General features: G+C 40.4%; 1 protein-coding gene across 2 annotated transcripts in view; it reads left to right on the top strand.

The window, feature by feature from the left end:
• LOC118388944 (E3 ubiquitin-protein ligase Itchy-like) overlaps window positions 1-24883 on the top strand; it is a 61365-nt gene that overhangs the window by 17839 nt on the left and 18643 nt on the right. For both annotated transcript variants that reach the window (XM_035778567.2, XM_035778568.2), the window contains 6 exons: window positions 420-468; window positions 596-795; window positions 1181-1400; window positions 2203-2298; window positions 13762-13936; window positions 15175-15244. In XM_035778567.2, the coding sequence (XP_035634460.1) occupies window positions 420-468; window positions 596-795; window positions 1181-1400; window positions 2203-2298; window positions 13762-13936; window positions 15175-15244 (810 nt within the window). The remainder of the gene's footprint in view (window positions 1-419; window positions 469-595; window positions 796-1180; window positions 1401-2202; window positions 2299-13761; window positions 13937-15174; window positions 15245-24883) is intronic.

Raw genomic sequence — 24883 nt, 5'->3', positions numbered from 1 at the left:
AGAGTGTGCAAAGCTGTCATCATGGCAAAGAGTGGTATTTGAAGAATGTCAAATAGAACATATATTTTGATTTAACAGTTTGTTTTTTGGTTACTACAAGATTCCATATGTGTTATTCCATAGTTTTGATGTGTTCACTATTATTCTACAATGTAGAAAATAGTAAAAATAAAGAAAAACTCTTCAATGAGTAGGTGTTCTAAAACTTTTGACCGGCCTGATCAAAGCATGGATTGCTGTCATACTTTGTCAATGGACAGCTTATATGGAAAGGAAACCAGTATGTAATTTGGGTGAACTATCCCTTTAATATGTTTCCCTGGATAGAATGGGATCAATTCTCCCCTCAGAATTGTATTATTCTATTTCTCCCCTCAGAATTGTATTCTTTGTTTTGATTTTTAAAAACATTTCAACAGTTGCTGTTCCAAACGGGGAGGTGAGACAGAACAGAGATAGTGTCAACAGGTATTGTCTTTTTATACTTCTAAAATATTTTCTAACAATTGTTTTATGTCTTCTGTAAGTATATGTTGAAAAAGGACTAGGAGCCATTGGCTATGTTACTTTTGTTTCTATTTTTATTTATTTTTAGTGATAACATACCACCCAGATCCAGCAGGGACACGTCCCCCTCCAGTGACTCCACAGAGGACTGGGTCATCGTCCCCAACGGCCACACGGTCAACAGCATGGGTTCTCCTGCCCCATCCCCAGGGGGCTCCAAGTCCACACGTCCCCCCAGACCTGCACGGCCTCCCCCACCCACCCCCCGCAGACCAGCCGCATCCCCAGGTGGGCACCACACAAAAAAATACTGTAGAAATACCATAGTATTACCCTAGATATATATGGTAGAAATACCACAGCAATACCATAGACATACTATAGAAAAAGTAAAACCATAGTAATACAATAGAAAAACATAGAATTCTCTGACAGAACTATCGAAAGATATTCCTTTCATGTGTTGACATGCTAATGCCATTTATTGCGTTCTCATGTAATGAAACTATCATGGTTTCATGCCATTCGCTATTCATGCCATTTTGTGAAATTGAAAGAAATAATAAATAATTCAACACAGATATGCATTCTAGTAACCTTTTAGCCTTATTTACTAGATTCTCATCGGCATCTCCTACTAGCGACCACAGCTAACATTCTCTCCTCCGTCCAGCCTCCTCCAGCAGCTCTACCCATAGCGAGGTGAGTGAGCCCCCGGCTTCATATGGCTCGTCCCTGGCCTCAGCCAGCGGGGCCTCCTCAGACCCCGCTCAGGAGAACGGAGCAGCACCCACACAGGCAGCCAGCACCCCCCCAGCCATCGGGGCACCAGCCGGTGCACCCCCATCTGGTGGGCCCCCCCGAGTCATCCCTAACGGCCCACTGCCTCCAGGGTAAGGGGACTCATAGATGCCTAACCAGATGTTATAATGAGAAAGTACAAAAAGAACAAAACAAAAAAAGCCCTGACCAGCTACGTCTATAGAAAATGTGCAAGGTGCGTTCGTGTCTGTAGAGTCATTACTTCGTTTTAATGCACATATTCACCAACCAAGCTATTGCATATGTCAGGAGTTGACTGTATTTCCTATATAGCCTATTGTATGTTTTGTGCAATATATCCTTACGCTGTGTACCTGCATCATGTAAGAGATTTGGGCTTTATCACATCCGGATGCGATTGGGAGTCCCATAGTGCGGCACACAATTGGCCCAGCGTCGTCCGGGTTTGGCTGGGGTATGCCGTCATTTTAAATAAAAAGTTAGTTCTTAACGGGCTTGCCTAGTTAAATAAAGGTTAAATAAATGTTTAACGCCACGTTGGTTATGAATAACGGTTGACACTTCATTTTGATATTTCAAACAACCTCTCAACCGCCAGTAGATGGGACTTGAGAGATTTCTCACTCATTTGACAGTCAGTAGAAAAAATAATAGATTTACTGTAGTCAGTGTTAGTATGTTACATTAGCGCAGGTATCCCTATTGTATAATGCATAACGTGGTATTTACATGTAATAAGTATAAGTAGTAAAATATACGTCAGTTGCTAGTAATAATATTCTTTGAAATTTCAATGAATGTGAAACCACATTTTGGCTATGCTTTTCATGAGGAACTTAACATTCCTTTAGGTATTACGATTACATTTGTGCAAGCCTGTTGCCGACTGTTCTGTGTGTTTTTTGTATGAAGCTGGGAGCAGAGGGTGGACCAGAATGGCCGCATGTATTTCGTGGATCACATTGAGAAGAGGACGACATGGGACCGACCAGACTCTCTCCCCTCTGGGTAACTAACGCTTAAGAAACAAATACTTTATTCATCAAATCCTTATTTCATTCTTAATATACTGTATGTTTGGCTTCCATACGGCAGTCGTGTATAACTGAGCCTACTCTTTGAAAAGTAACCAATGTATTTTGGATTACAGTAACTGTGTATGTTACGCTGTATTAAAAAAAGTGAGAAAGTACAATGATTCATAATTTTAGTTAAATTACTTTCAGTAGAGCACCTGGACAAAGAGGACACGATTACTAGTTTGACATGATGTGGCACTAGGAATGTTGCATAGTACCAGTTCTAGCTCAGTTGTAATGCTAAATTCCTCTTTAGAGTAATATCAGCCCTGTTGTAATACTTTAGAAATACCTTCCCTACTTGTTTCTTTGAAGTAAGTTTTGACCGACTGCCTTTGAATGTCTTGGTACCGACTGGAGAGCTCTCCTTTGTCTACACCCATTCAGCATCGTTCACACCCTCTTAAGCTTTAGCTCCACCAATCTCTTTAAGGGTTGATCTGAGCTCTCTGTCCAAACAGCAGTCAAGCACCCAAGCTTACTGGCTAACAGTTGTTGCAGTGACATTTTATTAAAATGGAAATTTGCATAGTGGAGTATTTTGTTAAGACATGTAGCTAGCTAGTGAAACAATAAACCATATTCACAACTCATAACGTCACTATGAATGTGCATGAATGTGCAGGTAGCAAACCAACCAAGTGCAATGTTAGGTAGCTAACATTAGGCTATAACTAGCCAAGTAAATGGCTCTTGAGATACGAATAATAAGATCGTACATGTAACATTCGCTAGCGTACCAGTTAGCTAGCTAGCTAACAGTACACTTTAACTTGAAATCAAAACGACTTTGTAAAAATTTGAATCATGTAATATCTGAAAATGTAGCTGACTCGGCGATCTTACCCATATGCATCACGTGACAAACTTTATTTGTCACGTGCTGAAAACAACAAGACCTTACTGTTAAATGCTTACTTACAAGCCCTTAACCAACAGTGCAGTTCAAGAAGAAGAAAATATTTACCAAGTAAAATATAATATAGAGTAACACATTAAAATAACAATAACGAGGGTATATACAGCAGGTACCGTGTACCTAGTCAGTGTGTGGGGGTACAGGTTAGTTGAGGTCATTTGTACATGTAGGTAGGGGCGAAGTGACTATGCATAGATAATAAACAGCAAGTAGCAGCATTGTCCAAAACAAATCGGGGGGGGGGGGCATTTGATTAATTGTTCTGCAGTCTTATGGCTTGGGGGTTCCTCCTTTAAAAGTTGCGAGCTTACGCTGCGGGACTTAGAGATAATTTGTGGTTTAATACGGTACCCTGCGTCACCACTTCATTGCTCCAGACCAGCACAAGGGGGAGTTAGAGCACTGATTATGCAATTGGCTCCTACTGTGTCTCTAACTGAATGGGCAACATAAACCTAAGTAGAAACTGTTACACTAAGGTTTTATTATTTTACTTTGTTAGGATTTTTTTGCTCTTACTGTAGTACTGTAGGCCTATCCTGACCGGTCACGTTGTACAGTGCCTGAGTGGCGCAACGGTCTTAAGACACTGCATAGCAGTGCAAGCTGTGTTGCTACAGATGCTGGTGCCGGCCTCGAATGGGAGACCCATGGGATGACTGTATGTTTTTGTTTTTTCTCCCTCTAAAAACAGAAATAAATAATTCTAAATAACAAATGGGCTTTGTTTACAAATGAGTAACAATGTCTCATCCCATGTTCAAGAATGTCCTTTTTCTCAGTCATTTTACGTTATTTGAAAATAAAATAATCTCCAAAATATTTAAGGGACATTGCACTAATAATGGCGCTGACTAGGGAAATGTTTCCGCTGTTCTTATTGCCAGTCTGCACGTTCAAACTAAAACAATGTAACTAATAATGGCATCTTTATGCTTTCATTAATAAAATAATGATAAAAATACTCTTTCAAAATGCCGATGTTTATTTAGTTATGGATCCATTACGAATTACTATGGGAATAAATATCACAATTACAGAAATATCCTCTATGTAGTTATTTGCGGAGAGTCACGTTATATGTTTTGATACACTGTAGGCCTACCGTAGACATGTTGAGTAATATGCTGTTAAAAGTGATGTAGGTCTTGTTTATTTAAAGAGCATATTGAAGTTAGAAGTAATAGCCTACAACTATTTTAGCACCGTTTCACACTGCTCTGAGACAAGCATTGGGACTGGTCTTGATGAATCAATGAGATTTTTATTTTCACTGAATCTCCGTTTGGGTATTGGTTAGACTAGAATTTGAATATTAACGTGTAGAAATGTTATGCTCTTCGTGTAACCTTTATTTAATTAGACAAGTCAGTTAATTAAGAACAAATTCTTATTTACAAGGACAGCCTACTCCTTCCTCCCCATCGGGGAATTGAACCCCGGTCTCCTGCAGGACACTGGATTCTTTAGCTAAATAGCCCAGTTCTGTGCTCCTGACCGTCACGTTGTACAGCTCCATATTTTCCATTCCATCCTTACGGAATATTCTTTCAAAATGCAGATGTTTATGTAGTTATGGATCCATTACAAATGACTGAATAAATATAAGTGAATTACAGAAATATTGGAACAAAGTTGTCTAAGGAAGGTAAGCAAATTGTTGCTTACTGGAAAATACTTGTTCAAACACACAGTCATGTTGTACAGCGCCATTATGGCTATTAGTAGGGCTATATTTTGGCCTTTCTGCGCACCATTGGCCCAGCGTTTCTCTCCCTCTAAAAACAGAAATTAATGTTTTGGCCCTTATTGAGGTTACATTCGCTCTCTTTCGTGTTTATTTGAAAATGAAATAACTTAAAATATCGTTATATATTATCAAGTTGATGACACAGTCATATAGCAGCACCTACATAAAGCTGAGTGACTCACTCATTCATGGCGTTGGATCAAAATAAATAAGTAACAATGTTCTTTCTGATTAGTCTTTTAATAAAGAAATGGTTTGGTTATCCTGACCTGGACACTATGTACAGTATTATAATAGCCCATTATGGGCCATTAGCAGGACAATATACCTTTACCAACACCTCTCTGTATTTTGATACTTTGTTGATGGGATCTCCTGAGTGGATGGGGGCTCTCGCAGTGCAAAATGAGTTGCTACAAATGCAGGTTTGAGACCCATAAGGTGGGTTTTGGTTTTAATTTAGAATCCTGCAATCATCTTTATGTAATTATTGGTGGCGAGTTCTTATTTACAAGGACAGCCTACTCCTTTCTCCCCGTCGGGGAATAGAACCCCGGTCTCCCACGTACCCGCATTCTCTAGTACAGCCATTATTGAAGGTACTTCAGGTCCCCGAGAAAGTCTGGACAGGGCCTGCTCTCCCTTATTCAAGAAATTAGGCACTTTCCCATGTTTACTACAGTTTGTGTTGTAGGTTATATTTACTTGTCAGACTGCACAGTAGCCTAACAAATGCAGGTGGCTTATATCTTCTAAATGCTTTATTATCCAAACGTGAAAGCATATACGATACAGTACTGCATTTCTTCATCAGCGTCTTCATGCTTTCGTTAATAAAATAATGATAAAAACACTCTTTCAAAATGCAGATGTTGATTTAGTTATGAATCCATAACGAATTACTATGGGAATAAATATCACTGAATTGCAGAAATATTGGAACAAAGTTGTCTAATGAAGGCAAACAAATTGTTGCTTACTGGAAAATACTCTTTCAAACACATGGTCACGTTGTACTGCGCCATTATTGCTATTAGCAAAATATTGTTATATATCGCCTTCCCACTGTGGACATCTATTTCAGCATCGTTTCGCACTGCTCTGAGGCAAGCATGGAGAAACGCAAATGTTCAATTATATTCCATGATATTCTTAAGATGTACAGTTGACGTTGGCAGTTTACAAACACTTAGGTTGGAGTCATTAACTCGTTTTTCAATCACTCCATACATTTCTTGTTAACAAACTATAGTTTTGGCAAGTCGGTTAGGATTACTACTTTGTGCATGACACAATTTTTCCAACAATTGTTTACAGACAGATTATTTCACTCATTCACTGCATCACAATTCCAGTGGGTCAGAAGTTTACATACACTAAGTTGACTGTGTCTTTAAACAGCCTTTTGATGTCATGGTTTAGGCTAATTGACATAATTTGAGTCAGTTGGAGGTGTACCTGTGGATGTATTTCAAGGCCTACCTTCAAACTCAGTGCCTCTTCACTTACCATCATGGGAAAATCAAAAGGAATCAGCCAAGACCTCAGGAAATAAATTGTAGACCTCCACAAGTCTGGTTCATCCTTGGGAGCAATTTCCAAATGCCTGAAGGTACCATGTACAAACAATACTACACATGGGACCACGCAGCCGTCATCCTGCTCAGGAAGGCACGTTCTGAAGATGCTGGCGGAAACAGGGTGGAGGAAACCGGTACAAAAGTATCTATAGCCACAGTAAAACGAGTTCTACATCGGCATAACCTGAAAGGCCACTTAGCAAGGAAGAAGCCACTGCTCCAAAACCGCCATAAAAAAGCCAGACTACGGTTTGCAACTGCACATGTGGACAAAGCTTGTACTTTTTGGAGAAAAGTCTTCTGGTCTGATGAAACAAATATAGAGCTGTTTGGCCATAATGACATTTTGTTATGTTTGGAGGCAAAAGAGGGATGCTTGCAAGCCAAAGAACACCATCCCAACTGTGAAGCATGGGGGTAGCAACATCATGTTGTGGGGGTGCTTTGCTGCAGGAGGGAAAATTATGTGGATATATTGAAGCAACATCTCAAGACATCAGTCAGGAAATTAAAGCTTGGTCGCAAATGGGTCTACGAAATGGACAATGACCCCAAGCATACTTCCAAAGTTGTGGCAAAATGGCTTAAGGACAACAAAGTCAAGGTATTCGAGTGGCCATCACAAAGCCCTGACCTCAATCCTATAGAAAATTTGTGGGCATAACTGAAAAAGTGTGTGCAAGCAAGGAGGCCTACACACCTGACCAGTTACACCAGTTCTGTCAGGAGGAATGGGCCTAAATGTATCATTTTCTCAACTATTATTCTGACATTTCACATTTTAAAATATAGTGGTGATCCTAACTGACCTAAGACAGGGAATTATTGCATTTACATTTAAGTCATTTAGCAGACGCTCTTATCCAGAGCGACTTACAAATTGGTGCATTCACCTTATGACATCCAGTGGAACAGCCACTTTACAATAGTGCATCTAAATATTTTAAGGGGGTGAGAAGGATTACTTTATCCTATCCTAGGTATTCCTTAAAGAGGTGGGGTTTCAGGTGTCTCCGGAAGGTGGTGATTGACTCCGCTGTCATGGCGTCGTGAGGGAGTGTGTTCCACCATTGGGGAGCCAGAGCAGCGAACAGTTTTGACTGGGCTGAGAGGGAACTGTACTTCCTCAGTGGTAGGGAGGCGAGCAGGCCAGAGGTGGATGAACGCAGTGCCCTTGTTTGGGTGTAAGGCCTGATCAGAGCCTGGAGGTACTGAGGTGCCGTTCCCCTCACAGCTCCGTAGGCAAGCACCATGGTCTTGTAGCGGATGCGAGCTTCAACTGGAAGCCAGTGGAGAGAGCGGAGGAGCGGGGTGACGTGGAGAGAACTTGGGAAGGTTGAACACCAGACGGGCTGCGGCGTTCTGGATGAGTTGTAGGGGTTTAATGGCACAGGCAGGGAGCCCAGCCAACAGCAGTTGCAGTAATCCAGACGGGAGATGACAAGTGCCTGGATTAGGACCTGCGCCGCTTCCTGTGTGAGGCAGGGTCGTACTCTGCGGATGTTGTAGAGCATGAACCTACAGGAACGGGACACCGCCTTGATGTTAGTTGAGAACGACAGGGTGTTGTCCAGGATCACGCCAAGGTTCTTAGCGCTCTGGGAGGAGGACACAATGGAGTTGTCAACCGTGATGGCGAGATCATGGGACGGGCAGTCCTTCCCCGGGAGGAAGAGCAGCTCCGTCTTGCCGAGGTTCAGCTTGAGGTGGTGATCCGTCATCCACACTGATATGTCTGCCAGACATGCAGAGATGCGATTCGCCACCTGGTCATCAGAAGGGGGAAAGGAGAAGATTAATTGTGTGTTGTCTGCATAGCAATGATAGGAGAGACCATGTGAGGTTATGACAGAGCCAAGTGACTTGGTGTATAGCGAGAATATGAGAGGGCCTAGAACAGAGCCCTGGGGGACACCAGTGGTGAGAGCGCGTGGTGAGGAGACAGATTCTCGCCACGCCACCTGGTAGGAGCGACCTGTCAGGTAGGACGCAATCCAAGCGTGGGCCGCGCCGGAGATGCCCAACTCGGAGAGGGTGGAGTAATCATGACAACAGAGCCAAACTAAGAAGTTTCTCACCTGGAGACGATGTCTGCACAAGAAACTTGGATTGCTTGGATTAAATGTCAGGAATTGTGAAACTGAGTTTAAATATATTTGGCGTATGTAAACTTCTGTCTTCAACTGTATGTGTTGACTGAATATAAGCAAGTGATGTCTGCTTAATAATCAAGTTAGGTTTCTCCAGAAATAAATAATTAGAAATAACGAACTGGATTGATTTAGAAATTAGTGAGAATGTTTCACCCCATGTTCAAGAATGGCTTTTTCTCACCCACTCTAGCTTAAATGAAAACGAGATCTCCAAATATCGTTACTTTTTAAACAAAGTGATTTATTAATTAACTTTGAATTATATGGAAGCACCTTAGATATTTTCACAGGTCCTAACAGAAAATGACCCTTTGATATTAATTTAGAGTCCTCCAATCCTCTAAATGTTATTATTGGGTGAGAGTCACGTCATTGATTAGATATTAGATATACTTTAGGCCTACCATAGGTGAAATTAGTATTTGTTACACTACAATTAGGCTGTGGAAATGTTGTGCCCCTTAGATATTAATTTAGAATTCTCCAATCCTCTTATGCTGTAACATACTCCCAACCACCACGCAATATTTTCCATTCCATCCTCATGGAAACCCAGAGTTTTTCGGGATAGAAACACCATAATATTAATCAACTTAATTAAGCCAAATTTCTTCAATTCTAATACAATCTACTATGTTATTACAAAAAAGGTTTTACATTTTCTAGTTATGCCAATATGGGAGACTATCAAATGCTTCTCAAAGTTGCCCTCTGGTGTTCAAACTAGCACTAACTTGCATTAATGTAAAAAATAGCAGCCCGCACGCAAGGTGTGCTGCAGTATGACACAACTTTGAAAGGAGGAACCTCTGTAGAAGCTATTAAGGAGCCTTTTGAACCTTGACTTGGTGCTCCGGTACTACTTGCCATGCGGTAGCAGAGAAAACAGTCTATGACTTGGGTGACTGGTGTCTCTGGCAATTTTATGGGCTTTCCTCTGACAACGCCTATTATATAGATCCTGGATGGCAGGAAGCTTGGCCCCAGTGATGCACTGGGCTGTATGCACTACCCTCTGTAGCGCCTTACGGTCAGATGCAGAGCAGTTGCCAGACCAGACGCTGATGCAACCAGTCATGATGCGCTCGATGGTGCAGCTGTAGAAGTCTCATGAGGGGGAAAAGGTTTTGTTGAGCCCTCTTCATGACTGTCTTGGTGTGTTTGGGTCATGATAGTTCGTTGAAGTGGACACCAAGGAACTTGAAACTCTTGACCCGCTCCACTCCAGCCCTGTTGATGTTAACGGTGGCCTGTTTTTCCTGTAGTCCACGATCAGCTCCTTTGTCTTGCTCACATTGAGGGGGAGGTATTGCACGTTTACAAATTGCACGTTTACTTTCTTCTCCAACACTGTGTTTTTGCATTATTTAAACCAAATTGAACATGTTTCATTATTTATTTGAGACTAAATAGATTTTTATTTGTTTTAACTTCATTTGAAATAATAGTGTTCATTCAGTATTGTTGTAATTGTCATTATTACAAATATATATAAAATCGGCCAATTAATCGGTATTGGCTTTTTTTTTGGTCCTCCAATAATCGGTATCGGTTTCAGCGTTGAAAAATCCTGATCGGTCGACCTCTAATATCTACGTACGGTCACTGTGGGGAGGACATCGTCGATGCACTTATTGATGAAGTCGGTGACTGAGGTGGTATACTCCTCAATGCCATTGGATGAAACCCGGAACATATTTCAGTCTGTGCTAGCATAACAGTCCTGTAGCGTAGCATTTGTGTCGTCTGACCACTTCCGTATTGAGCGAGTCACCGGTACTTCCTGCCTTAGTTTTTGCTTGTAAGCAGGAATGAGGAGGATAGAATTATAGTCAGATTTGCAAAATGGAGGGCGGGTGAGAGCTTTGTATGCATCTCTGTGTGTGGAGTAAAGGTGATCTAGAGTTTAATTTAAATTTTATTTTTTTATTACCTCTTGTTGACATGCTGATTAAAAATTTGGTCAAACTGATTTAAGTGTGACTGCATTCAAGTCCCCGGCCACTAAGAGCGCCGCTTCTGGATGGTTGAACGCTTCTCCCCGTCACGGATGCCATGGTTGCCCTTAGTTTGAAGATGTAATCTGGAGACAGATGTTTTCTCCATCTCCTTAGCTATCATACTCTAATTCTACTGATTTCAAAACTCTGTCCTCCAGAAAATGGAGAGCAACCCCCTGTATATAACCTTTTTTATTTTTATGTAAATGTTTTACTTTTTGATTGATTAGATTAAAAAAGTGTTATTTAATAAATATTTGATTAACTCTCGAACTACATTGTTGGTTAAGGGCTTGTAAGTAAGCATTTCACAGTAAGGTCTACTACACCTGTTGTATTCAGCGCATGTGACAAATAAAATTTGATTTGATTTATACAGTTGTACTAAGCAATATATATAAAAAATAAAAAAAAAGCTGTGTTAGGTTTACCTACACACAATAACAAGTTCAAATAGACAGAAGTGTACTATATAGCAGACCAATCTGAAATCATCTCGGCATGTCCAGCCCACAGAAAAAGGAAGGTTGCTTCCTTGTTCTGCGACTAAACCAACTAAGCTCAGAATTTGAACAATTTAATTTGTATTTACAGATGGCATACACGTTTGTCTATTAAGGCACATGAAATTTCACATGTACCTGAAGGCATTTCTGCACAAAAATGCATTTTGAATTTGTATATATATTTTTTTACGTTCAAATGGCTCTCGTGTGTAGTAGTGACCCGCGACATATGCCTTGTTTCCTGAAAAATGTTGTTCGGTTACAGCCTTATTCTAAAAATGTATTAAGTAATTTCCCCCCCCTCATTAATCTACACACAATACCCCATAATAACAGAGCAAAAACAGTTTTTTTGAAATTTTGGCTAATTTATTACAAATAAAAAACATATTACATTTACATAAGTACTCAGACCCTTTTACTCAACACTTTGTTGAAGCAACTTTGGCAGCGATTACAGCCTGGAGTATTCTTGGGTATGACTACAAGCTTTCCACACCTGTATTTGGGGACTTTCTCCCATTCTTCTCTGCTAATCCCCTCAAGCTCTGTCAGGTTGGATAGGGGTGTTGCTTCACAGCTATTTTCAGGTCTCACCAGAGATGTTTGATCGGGTTCAAGTCCGGGCTCTGACAGTGCCACTCAAAGACATTCAGACAATTGTCCTGAATCCACTCCTGTGTTGTCTTGGCTGTGTGCTTAGGGTCGTTGTCCTGTTGGAAGTTAAACCTTCGCCCCAGTCTGAGGTCCTGAGCGCTCTGGAGCAGGTTTTCATCAAGGATCTCTCTGTACTTTGCTCCGTTCATCTTTCCCTCAACATGATGCTGCCGTCACCATGCTTCATCTTAGGGATGGTGCCAGGTTTCCTCCAAACATGACACTGCATTCAGGCCAAATAGTTTAAATCTTGGTTTCATCAGACCAGAGAATCTTGTTTCTCATGGTCTGAGTGTCTTTAGGTGCCTTCTGGCAAACTCCATTGCGGCTGTCATGTGCCTTTTACTGAGGAGTGGCTTCCGTCTGGCCACTACCATAAAGACCTCATTGGTGCAGTGCTGCAGAGATGGTTGTCCTCCTGGAAGGGTTTTCCATCTCCACAGAGGAACTCTAGAGCTCAGTCAGAGTGATCATCAGGTTCTCGGTCACATCCTTGACCAAGGCCCTTCTCCCCCGATTGCTCAGTTTGGATGGGTGGCCAGCTCTAGGAAAAGTATTGGTGGTTCCAAACTTCTTCCATTTAAGAATGATGGAGGCCACTGTGTTCTTTTGGTGACCTTCAATGCTGCAGAAATGTTTTGGTACCCTTTCCCAGATCTGTGCCTCGACACAATCCTGTCTCGGATCTCTACGGACAATTCCTTCAACCTCATGGCTTAGTTTTTGCTCTGACATGCACTGTCAACTGTGGGACCTTAGATAGACAGGTGTTTATTTGCCAAATCATGTCCAATCAATTGAGTTTACCACAGGGGGACTCCAAGTTGTAGAAACATCTCAAGGATGATCAATGGAAACAGGATGCACCTGAGCTCAATTTTGAGTCTCATAGCAAAGGGTCTGAGTACTTATGTAAATAAAATATTTCAGTTTGTCATTTTTTTTAATTTTTCAAAGAATTAAAAACCTGTTTACATGTTTCATTATGGGGTATTGTGTGTAGATTGCTGAGGATTTGTATTTATTTGCATTTTAGAACAAGGCTATAAAGTAACAAAAAGTGGAAAAATTAATGGCGTCTGAATACTTTCCGAAGGCACTGTGCGCCGAGTGTACCAAACATTATGAACACCTGCTCTTTCCACAATATAGACTGGGCAGGTGAATCCAGGTGAAATATATGATCCATTATTGATGTGACTTGTTAAATCCCCTTCAATCAGTGTGGACGAAGGGGAGACGATAGGTTAAAGAAGGATTTTTAAGCCTAGAGACAATTGAGACGTGTTGTATGTGTGCCATTGAGGGTGAATGGGCAAGATAAAATATTGAATTGCCTTTTTAACGGGGTATGATAGTAGGTGCCGGGTGATAGTAGGTGTCAAGAACTGCAACACTGCTGGGTTTTCATGCTCAACAGTTTCCTGTGTGTCAAGAATGAGCCACCTCCCAAAAGACATCCAGCCAACTTGACACAACTGTGGGAACCGGGGTCAACGTGGGCCAGCATTCCTGTGGAATGCTTTCAACACCTTGTAGAGTCCATTCACCAACCAATTGAGGCTGATCTGATGCCAAAAGTGGTGGTGCAACTCAATATTAGGAAGGTGTTCTTAATGTTTTCTATACTTGGTGTATAAGTTAATGGATAGATGTAAGCAAGGTTACCACCCTATTACTTACACCAATCCAACTGTTTCAGATCTGTGATTACTTCAAGAAAGGTGGACTGGAAATGGATCCTTATTTCTGAACTATTCAAACAGGGCCTTCATTATTTTGCCGGCATTCAAAATTCACTCGCCTCTCTCCTCCTGTACCGTGTAGGTGGGAGCGGCGTGTGGACCCCATGGGCAGGGTGTACTTCGTGGACCACATCACCCGGACCACCACGTGGCAGCGCCCCACGCAGGAGTCTGTGCGCAACTATGAGGAGTGGCAGCACCAGCGCAGCCAGCTGCAGGGGGCCATGCAGCAGTTCAACCAGAGGTTCATTTTTGGGGTATGACACAGGCTACCTTGCAATACTCTATTCTACCTCCCAAAGTGTGCACTCGTTCACTTCCCTGCACTGGCACAATCCTAAATTGTGGAGATCTGAGAATATTTGGAAGGTGGAAGCAATATGATGAAACTTAGCCTTAGAATCTCCTAGCTTATCAAAGTGGCAAGTTGAAACTATTACCAAATTGCTTACACCTGTTAAATCATCTCAGATCTCAACAAGTGTATATGGTCTAGGGGTGGATTTTGGATTGGGCCACTGTCGTGACATGACCTTGATTAATCTCAGGACTGTTGTCTCTCACTAACTATGTTTAATTGTTACCTGGTTTTAAATTCATCGTGTAAAACAATTAACAATTTTGGGCACCATGGAAAAAGTTGTTTAAAGAGTTACCGTCTCCTGAATTCAACTCTAGAAGGTATAGATCTATTTATTTATTATCTAACAGTCAACTTATTAATCATCACCTCATCATATCATCATTCTGAACGTTGTATCCTCCTTGCATCTGCAAAAAACCCAGCCTTATGATTCAGCACTACACAAATTTGTTTAATTATTTATTTATTATCTAACTAAATAATAAAGGATAAACACATACACAGTATAGATTATTGACTTGAAACTTAATACGAAGCAAACAGGTCCCTAGCGGACTGAAAGGTAGTTCGATGGATATTCTTTCGGTGTGCTTGTAAGGCTCTGATTGTCCACGAGGTCACAATGTCCTCCTTAGTTGCCCATGGCTCCAAGACTTGTCATGTTGTCTTGAACAGAGCTACAGCATGGATTTTTAGGCCAGTCAGCCCTCTCTTAACAAAAACACTTTCATAATTGTTCATATGCCCAACGTATTGAATGAAAACTTTGTGCATATAGTGTGTATACTTTTCAAGTTACAGTATATCCTCATCATTTTAATGACATCACAAAATAACAGCCTATATGACATTTGTTTTCTGTAGATCATCTGACAATTCCCCACGTTCTTATGTTAGAAATATTGATCCAGTATTCACTTTTTAACGTGTTAGTTTCGGCGGGTGTCTGTTAACAAAGGACATTCCTTTCGCCAATACTGGAAGGGAAAATCGAGTCCTCTTATACTTACATATACGACAGGGTGTGAGTTGTCAACCCCCACACAGGCTCCCTCCCTTCTACTATTGTAAAGAAGCATTATTCAACACATGTACTGTAAACTCTTTCACCTCCTTGTTTCTCCATTATAGCTCCAGGATCAGCAAATAGCTGCAGCAAACAAAGAGTTTGACCCACTTGGGCCGCTGCCACACGGCTGGGGTAAGTGGCACATTCCACGACAATGCGTTTCAACTGTAACTTATGTCACTATGCTTGGAAAGTGCAGACACAACATCAAAAGGTGAACATTGCCCAGAAATGCCTTGCCAGTTTTGGAGGCAGCGTTATGTTTGCTAGCACAGGGCAGTGTTATAGCTAACTAACTATACATTGTTTTTGCCCCACCGTTTGGTTAGTTAGCAAGCTAGCTTCAATTACTTCCAGTTAGTTAGCAACTGCTCACACTTTCACTTTACCCCCAAAATTGACATGTTTCCAGTTTGTTTTATTTTGACAGATTACGATTCAATTAACTTTCTAAGCATACAACTGCAATGGAAATCTATATGTGGTACGATGAGGGATTCTAAAGCTTACTCTATGCTTACCGGTTGACACAGTTTGCAGAAATGTTGTAAAGTTTTTGTTAGTGTTGGTGTTCGGCAGTTTTTTTTCCCCCGGCTGTTCGAGTGCATATTTATTTTCTTGAGGTAAGCCGAAGTTCGGTAGTCAACGTCTACGCCCCTTTGTCTGTGAGTGGTCAACAGTAAGGATTCTTCAATTAAATGTTTGTTGTCATTCAACGAGAGGAGACTACTTTTTATTTTTTTTAGCTTGAGAAATATTTACCCAAACATCTTAGTTAGATCTAATATTGTGAGAATGAAGACCGCCTCAGCAAAAACTTCAATTGATAAATTTCTTCATTTATCTTAATTGTTTCTGGCTATTTTTAGGAAAGTTTTACTGGGTATGTTATTGATACAGTAGGGCTTGGTGATATGGCCAAAATATTATATCACGGTATTTTCAAAGAAAAAATGGACGGTATGACGGTATATGACAATATTTTTATTTTTTTGAATAATAAAAGTACTACATTTGCTTTATGAGTAGTGAGTGATCCTAGGGTGGTAACACATACATTCTAAGTGATATCAATGAGTCTTTGTCCATTCTGATTTGTTTTATACTGTTCAATTCAACTTCAACCAAAACAAATTTCAGCACTTTTATCATTTCTGCGTTTCCTGCACTCAATTGAAGTGGTGGAAAAAGTACCCAATTGTCATGTTTGAGTAAAAGTAAAGATACGTTAATAGAAAATGACTCAAGTAAAAGTGAGTCACCCAGTGAAATACTGCTTGAATAAAAGTCTAAAAGTATTTACTTTTAAATATACTTAAGTATCAAAAGTAAATGTAATTGATAAAATGTACTTAAGTATCAAAAGTAAAAGTATAAATAATTTCAAATTCCTTATATTAAGCATACCAGATGGCACCATTTTCTTGTTTGTATTTTTATTTTAGGATAGCCAGGGGCACACTCCAACATTTACAAACAAAGCATTTGTGTTTAGTGAGTCCTCTAGATCAGAGGCAGTAGATGACCAGGGATGTTCTCTTGACAAGTATGTGAATTTGACCATTTACCTCTCCTGCTAAGCATTCAAAATGTTACGAGTACTTTTAGGTATCAGGGAAAATGTATGGAGTACAAAGTACAGTATTTTCTCTAGGAATGTATTGAAGTAAAAGTTGTCAAATAAAAATTGTAAAGTACAGATACCAAAACAAATGACTTGAGTAGTAATTGAAAGTATTTTTACTTAAGTACTTCACACCACTGCTCGAGATAATTTCCACACTGCCACGTAGGGCTGCACGGTATGGGAAAATAATCTAGGGCTTATTTTTAACCAAATGTTGCAATCGCAATTTGACTTGCTAATTAGAGCAAAACTGTTGGAATCATGGAAATATAATGACTATTCTAATTCTATAGAATATAATAGTGGGCACTTGGAATACAGTGTTTGAGATGACAATGAATTAAAATGCCAGGGAGGAGTTTTTGTGACAGGGTAGGAACTAAACAATGATAAGTGTTTCCTAGGGAACCCTATAAGCTTTGGCTACATTGCATGTATTCTCTTAGCTACTTCATGTAGCTAACATATTCTTGCTTTGCATATTCCTCTTTGATTTAGAAGATGCTGTTGCCCAAACAACATGCTGATGTAAGAAACACAAACGAATAGTGTCATTATAGAACGCTAGTGTATTTATATTAAGAAGGAAAGTGAAAACAGTATGGTTGTCATCAACATTGTTACATGTGCTGCGTTGACCATGCAGACTGAACACAAGTGTCTCGTGGTTGAGGAACATCAAATGCGCTCCTTGAGTGACAGGGGGCGTGGCTAAGTCTGTGTGGAAAGTGGCACGGAGAGAAATGGGGGAGAGAGAGATGACTCAAGTAGCGAAGTAAACTATAAAAATTGAGATTACACATGGCGTATCACATTTAACAAACCAAACATTCAAATCAAAACCCAAACCGGTCCCTGCATCAATACCGGTATATCATAAAATACGGTATAATATATGCCATTTAGCAGACGCTTTTATCCAAAGCGACTTACAGTCATGTGTGCATACATTCTACGTATGGGTGGTCCCGGGGATCGAACCCACTACCCTGGCGTTACAAGCGCCATGCTCTACCAACTGAGCTACAGAAGGACCAGTACCGCCCAGGCCTAGTCTCAAGTGGGACAAACAACTTTAATATTGCAGATTTGTTCCTGTTTTTTGACCAAAGATCTTGAGGGAGTATGCGAGGCAGACGTTCGCTTCACCTAACCGGGTTCTGCTAGGAACAAGCCGAACCTAGTTTGTAGATGCCTTGACGGCTCTATTTTAACAATCCAAATGCAAACATAAATCTTAGTGCACTCGCTGTTGCTTTGTGGGTGTGTCAGAAATATTTGTTATATTTTGACAGCGGGAATTATGGGCGCACACCTGCCGTTTAGTGTAAAGAGGCAGGCTTTCTATGAATTATACCGTTGTTGGTCTGACGAGGGCTTGACTACTCACTGGTCAATGAAAGCCTGTTCCAAAGTAAAAAATAAATAAATCTTTCCTTGTTTCAGGTCAACATCATAAACAAATTGTACATATATTTGATTTCCAAAAAACATAACCAGGTAACATAAAACAAAGCATAACAAACAACAAAACACTGAGAGCGAACAAAAACACACTAACAATTGTACGTTCACTTTGAGTTCTCTGCTCTCTTACAATGTTTCATTGCCTCTAACGATTTGTTTTTCTATACAAGCCTTCCTTAATTTGACTGTTGCATAGTGTGTGGCTGTAGTGTATATAGAATACAAAATACCCCTAACGAAAATTCTTCCATACAAGAAAGCGTAGTCAAATGGGCCAGGGTCCAGTTGTATCAACGAAAGACCCATAGTATTTGTATATTGACACTTCTTAGGGTATCTGCAAGTTTAGGGGGAAGAGATCCAATATTGTGAAGTAATCTCTTTCCTTGTTCCGAAATATAGTGCTCATTTTCTCCAGTGGCAGCACTTTAAAGACCTTATAATTCCCCTGATGTATTGTTAGTGGCTGGTAGCTCGTACAGTTAAGGAGAATACATTTGCGGCCAACAAAGAGTATTTCTTTTAAGATTGAGCTGTGCTATGGTAAACAAGGTCCTATTTCCAATGACACTTATAGATGATCCATTCCTAGAATGGAATTCCTTTATCCATTGCTAGAAAATTGTAATTATAATGGAGTCCAAAACAGATGGCCATGAGTGGCTTTTTCCTTCTTACACATATTACAGGTATCAGATGATTTCGCATTCATTTTTATTACATATAATGGAAGTCATATGAACCTTTTGCACAATCTTTATATTGTATCTTTTGTATCTCTCGAGCACATCTTTTATCCAGTTTTGAATTTCTGGGCCTCTTTCCAGCTCTGTTTCCCATACCCTAGTCAGAGCACCTGTGTTACTTTCAACATTAGTGTATAGCAACATAAAAATGGCTATACAATGTTTTATCAACTGTGGTTCGTATTGGGTTCTGTGGGGGGAACACCATGTTGGATTCAATAAGATACGCATAGAATTGTCTGTGTGATACAGCACATTTTTGTTGGATTTGATGAAACAATAGCAATATCACCATCAAACATCTCTATTGACCTTTTATCTTTCTGTTACCAGAGGTGGAAAATGCTGTTAGGAACACCAGGGGGAAGACCTTGTTTTTAATAAGGGGAGTCAGAGCAGAGAAGTAATCCTTTCTCCCAAGGTGTTTGCAAATATCTCTCCAGACTTTAAAGGGATTCTTTGGGATTTAGCAATGATGTCGTTTACCTAATTCCCCAGAGTCAGACACTCGTGGATACCATTTTTATGTCTGTAGGAACTTAGAGGTAGTTTCGTGGACCAATGCTAACTGTGCGACTGCATTCCATTTTTTTTTTTTTATCACTGGCCTGAGGGGCATGGTATATCAACTTTATCCAGTTAACGAAATTCTCTCCCGCTTAAGTACTTTAAATAGGTATGGCCATTCTACTCGGTCAAATGCCTTCTAAGCATCCAGTGATAGAGCAGTGAGCCTATGTTGTGATTGCTCACCGTGTTGTATTATGCTGAGGAGATTTATGAAATTGATGAATGAATGCCTTTGCGTCTACCAGCTTTATTAAAGGTGGTAGAAATCTTTCTAGTCTCCTAACTAGGGTCTTAGGTAAGAGTTTACTGTCCACATTAATAAGGGACACAGGCCTATAGCTCACGCGGTCTTCTGCTGGTTTACCTTTCTTTAGAATAAGATTAATATTAGCATGGTTTAAAGTTGGAGGTAGTTCGCCATTTGGAAAAGGAGTCTGTATACATTCCTAAATAGGGATTCTGTTAAGTCTTGTCAATTCTTATAAGGGTTTAATTGCCTTTTCTATTTATTCTTTGGATATCTCTTGCATTGTAATTCTGCCTCCCACAGGTATTGTTGGGAGAGAGTTTATCCAGAAAGGATTGCATGTCAGCCAGATTATTGCTGGAGTCTGAGCTGTAGAGCGACAGTTAATTTCTCTAGTGTTGAATCGTTCCAACCCTGATTGATGCTTTAATGAAGGGATAGCAGCTGGTGCAGTTGTATTATTTGCCAGTCTTGAAAGGAGGAGATTTTGCTTACTTCCGTATTCATATAATCTGTGTCTAGCCTGGAAAAAAAGATGCTTTTGATTTATCTGTAAGCAGTTAGTCTAATGCTGATCTTGCAGCTTGTAATTCTTTGAAGTGTTTTTAAATTCATCTTCAAGTTGCCTTACTTAACTCTAAGTCCAACTGTAGTTCTAACGTTTTCTCTCTTTAAACAGCAAGAAACAATCTTAGTTTTAATATCACGTGCACAATTACAGTGAAATGCCTCCAATGCCTTGCCAGGTCTAAACCCAACGATGCAGTAATCAATGTATTACTACAAATGATTCCCTCTCATAACTGTCTTGCCTGCTTCTCAAATTATTGAAGGAGATATGTTGGATGTTTCATCGTTCTCCATGTAGAGATTCCATTGATTCTTTAAATAGGCAATGAATTCAGGTGTGGTTCGATCCCAGGCTGTGTCACAGCCGGCCGTGACCTGGAGACCCGCGAGGCACATTTGGCCCAGCGTTGTCCGGGTTAGGCAAGTGTTAGGCCGGCTGGGATTTCCTTGTCCCATTTGGGCTCTAGCAACTCCTTGTGGCGTGGCGGGCAGGGTGCCTGCAAGCTGACTCCGGTCGCCAGCTGGTCGGTGTTTCCTCCGACACATTGGTGCGGCTGGCTTCCTGCTTAAGTGAGCAGTGTGTCAAAGAAGCAGTGCGGCTTGGCCCATTCGCTTTTCGAAGGACGCATGGCTTTTTACCTTCGCCTCTCCCGAGTCCCATCGCTGCAACTCCCCTACGGACAAGACTGTAACCACCAATTGGATATCACGAAAAAGGGGGAAAAAAATACAAAAATATGTTTGTATATATATCTATATGTGTATGTATATTTATTTATTAATTACACAGAAAATGAAATAAAATGTATGTATACCCTTAGTTTTCCTAGATGCCTTCTGATTGGGAGGTTTTTGATCGACCCAGTGGGTTCAATGGACAGGTATAGTCTCGTCCTAAAACACAGAATGGTGTTGCCAGTGAAAATACATCATTTACAAGTTTTGCAATAAAAGGTATTTTCGTACATATTAGGTGCATAAATTGATCCCAGCTGAATATACTCGCATATAGAAAACCAGTAATAATGACATATCTTAAGAATCCTGAACAATCTTAACCAGTGATAACATCTGGGTATTTTTTTTACCTAAGAATGTTAGCCTCTCTGCTTTTAGAATTATGACACGTAAAACACTTTGCCTATCCATTTCGCTTTAATTTCTCATGTCAGATGTTTCCTGTAGGAGAGCAATCTGAACCTTTTCTCTTTTAAGCTGATAGGCAAATTAATTCCTTTCAAATGAATAGTAGTTGTCTTTAAATACTCATGGGGGTTTGCTGTTACAGGATTTGCAATGAGAACAGTCAGTTTTTCACATATTTTGACAACATTAAAATAAGAAAAATATAACAATCAATATACAGTACCAGTCAAAAGTTTGGACACCTACTAATTTTCTTTTTGTGCTGTTTTCTACATTGTAGAGTAACAGTAAAGACATCTAATTGAATAACGCATATGGAATCATGTAGTAACCAAGAAAGTTTTTTTTTTTAAATGTATTTTAGATTTAGCCACCCTTTGCATTGATGACAGCTTTGCACAATCTTGGCATTCTCTCAACCAGCTTCACCTGAAATGCTTTTTCAACAGTCTTGAAAGAGTTCCCACATATGCTGAGCAATTGTTTGCTACTATTCCTTCATTCTGCAGTCAGGTGATTGTGGAGGCCAGGTCATCTAATACAGCACTCCATCACTCTCCTTCTTGGTAAAATAGCCCTCGCACAGCCTTGAGGTGTGTTGGGTCATTGTCCTGTTGAAAAACAAATGATAGTCCCACTAAGCGCAAACCAGATGGGATGGCGTATGGCTGCAGATTGCTGTGGTAGCCATGCTGGTTAAGTGTGCCTTGAATTCTAAATAAATCACAGACAGTGTCACCAGCAAAGCACCGCCTCCATGCATCCGGAGATCATCTGTTCGCCTATTCTGCGTCTGACAAAGACACAATGGTTGGAACCAAAAATATCACAGTTGGACTCGTCAAACCAAAAGGACAGATTTCCACCGGTCTAATGTCCATTGCTCGTGTTTGTTGGCCCAGGCAACTCTCTTCTTATTGGTGTCCTTTAGTAGTGGTTTCTTTGCAGCATTTCGACCATGAAGGCCTGATTTACGTAGTCTCCTCTGAACAGTTGATGTTGAGATGTCTGTTACTTGAACAGGTCCTGACTGTCTTGCCCAACCTATTTTTTGTGTAACCTTCCCAAACCAGCAGGTCAAGCAGTAGGATAGAATGCTCTCAGTGAATGATCTATAAAAGAGAACCATGATGGTTCGATCAACATTAAGTGCAATTTCCGTAGGAAATAGTCTGTTGTCCTTTCTTAAAAATTGCATCAGTACACTGATCCCAGGACAGCTTGTTGTTTTAAAAAATGTTTTTTTACCTTTATTTGACTAGGCAAGTCAGTTAACTTCTTATGGTATAGGGGACGGTTGCGTCCCACTTGGGCAAAAAACAGGGAAAATGCAGCGCGGCAAATTAAAAAAGAAAATTATATAAAAATAAAACTTTTGTTAAATCACACATGTAAGATACTTAATTAAAGCTACACTCGTTGTGAATCCAGCCAACATGTCAGATTTTAAAAAGGCTTTTCGGCGAAAGCATAAGAAGCTATTATCTGATGATAGCACAATAGTGAACAAAGAGTAGCATATATCAACCCTGCAGGCGCAACACAAAACGCAGAAATATAAAACATGCATTACCTTTGACGAGCTTCTTTTGTTGGCACTCCAATATGTCCCATAAACATCACAATTGGTCCTTTTGTTCCATTAATTCCGTCCATCTACAGTGGGACAAAAAATGATTTAGTCAGCCACCAATTGTGCAAATTCTCCCACTTAAAAAGATGAGAGGCCTGTAATTTTCATCATAGGTACACTTCAACTATGATACACAAAATGAGAAAAAAAATCCAGAAACTCACATTGTAGGATTTTTAATGAATTTATTTGCAAATTATGGTGGAAAATAAGTATGTGGTCACCCACAAACAAGCAAGATTTCTGGCTCTCACAGACCTGTAACTTCTTCTTTAAGAGGCTCCTCTGTCCTCCACTCGTTACCTGTATTAATGGCACCTGTTTGAACTTGTTATCAGTATAAAAGACACCTGTTCACAACCTCAAACAGTCACACTCCAAACTCCACTATGGCCAAGACCAAAGAGCTGTCAAAGGACACCAGAAACAACATTGTAGACCTGCACCAGGCTGGGAAGACTGAATCTGCAATAGGTAAGCAGCTTGGTTTGAAGAAATGAACTGTGGGAGCAATTATTAGGAAATGGAAGACATACAAGACCACTGATAATCTCCCTCGATCTGGGGCTCCATGCAAGATCTCACCCCGTGGGGTCAAAATGATCACAAGAACGGTGAGCAAAAATCCCAGAAGCACACGGGGGGACCTAGTGAATGACCTGCAGAGTTGGGACCAAAGTAACAAAGCCTACCATCAGTAACACACTACGCCACCAGGGACTCAAATCCTGCAGTGCCAGACGTGTCCCCCTGCTTAAGCCAGTACATGTCCAGGCCCGTCTGAATTTTGCTTGAGAGCATGTGGATGATCCAGAAGAAGATTGGGAGAATGTCATATGATTAAACCAAAATAAAACTTTTTGGTAAAAACTCAACTCGTGTTTGGAGGACGAAGAATGCTGAGTGGCATCCAAAGAACACCATACCTACTGTGAAGCATGGGGGTGGAAACATCATGCTTTGGTGCTGTTTTTCTGCAAAGGGACCAGGACGACTGATCCGTGTAGAGGAAAGAATGAATGGGGCCATGTATCGTGAGATTTTGAGTGAAAACCTCCTTCCATCAGCAAGGGCATTGAAGATGAAACGTGGCTGGGCCTTTCAGCATGACAATGACCCTAAACACACCGCCTGGGCAATGAAGGAATGGCTTCGTAAGAAGCATTTCAAGGTCCTGGAGTGGCCTAGCTAGTCTCCAGATCTCAACCCCATAGAAAATCTTTGGAGGGAGTTGAAAGTCTGTGTTGCCCAGCAACAGCCCCAAAACATCACTGCTCTAGAGGAGATCTGCATGGAGGAATGGGCCAAAATACCAGCAACAGTGTGTGAAAACCTTGTGAAGACAGAAAACGTTTGACCTCAGTCATTGCCAACAAAGGGTATATAACAAAGTATTGAGATAAACTTTTGTTATTGACCAAATACTTATTTTCCACCATAATTTGCAAATAAATTCATTAAAAATCCTACAATGTGATTTTCTGGATTTTTTTCTCTCATTTTTTTGCAGTTGAAGTGTACCTATGATGAAAAGTACATGCCTCGTCTTTTTAAGCTGGAGAACTTGCACAAGCTGGAGAACTTGCACAATTGGTGGCTAACTACTTTTTTGCCCCACTGTGTGTGTTATTTCATAGTTGTGTTGTCATCACTATTATTCTACAATGTGTAAAATAGTTATAAAAAAAATGAAGAACCCTTGAATGTGTAGGTGTCAAATTTTCTATCATTCTGGGGGATTGGAAATATGCAGACATTTACATTA

Source organism: Oncorhynchus keta, chromosome 10 (assembly GCF_023373465.1).
Source record: "Oncorhynchus keta strain PuntledgeMale-10-30-2019 chromosome 10, Oket_V2, whole genome shotgun sequence".
NCBI classification, from domain to species: domain Eukaryota; kingdom Metazoa; phylum Chordata; class Actinopteri; order Salmoniformes; family Salmonidae; genus Oncorhynchus; species Oncorhynchus keta.
The sequence above is the reverse complement of the archived record's forward strand: the minus strand, read 5'-3'. Positions and strand labels throughout refer to the sequence as shown.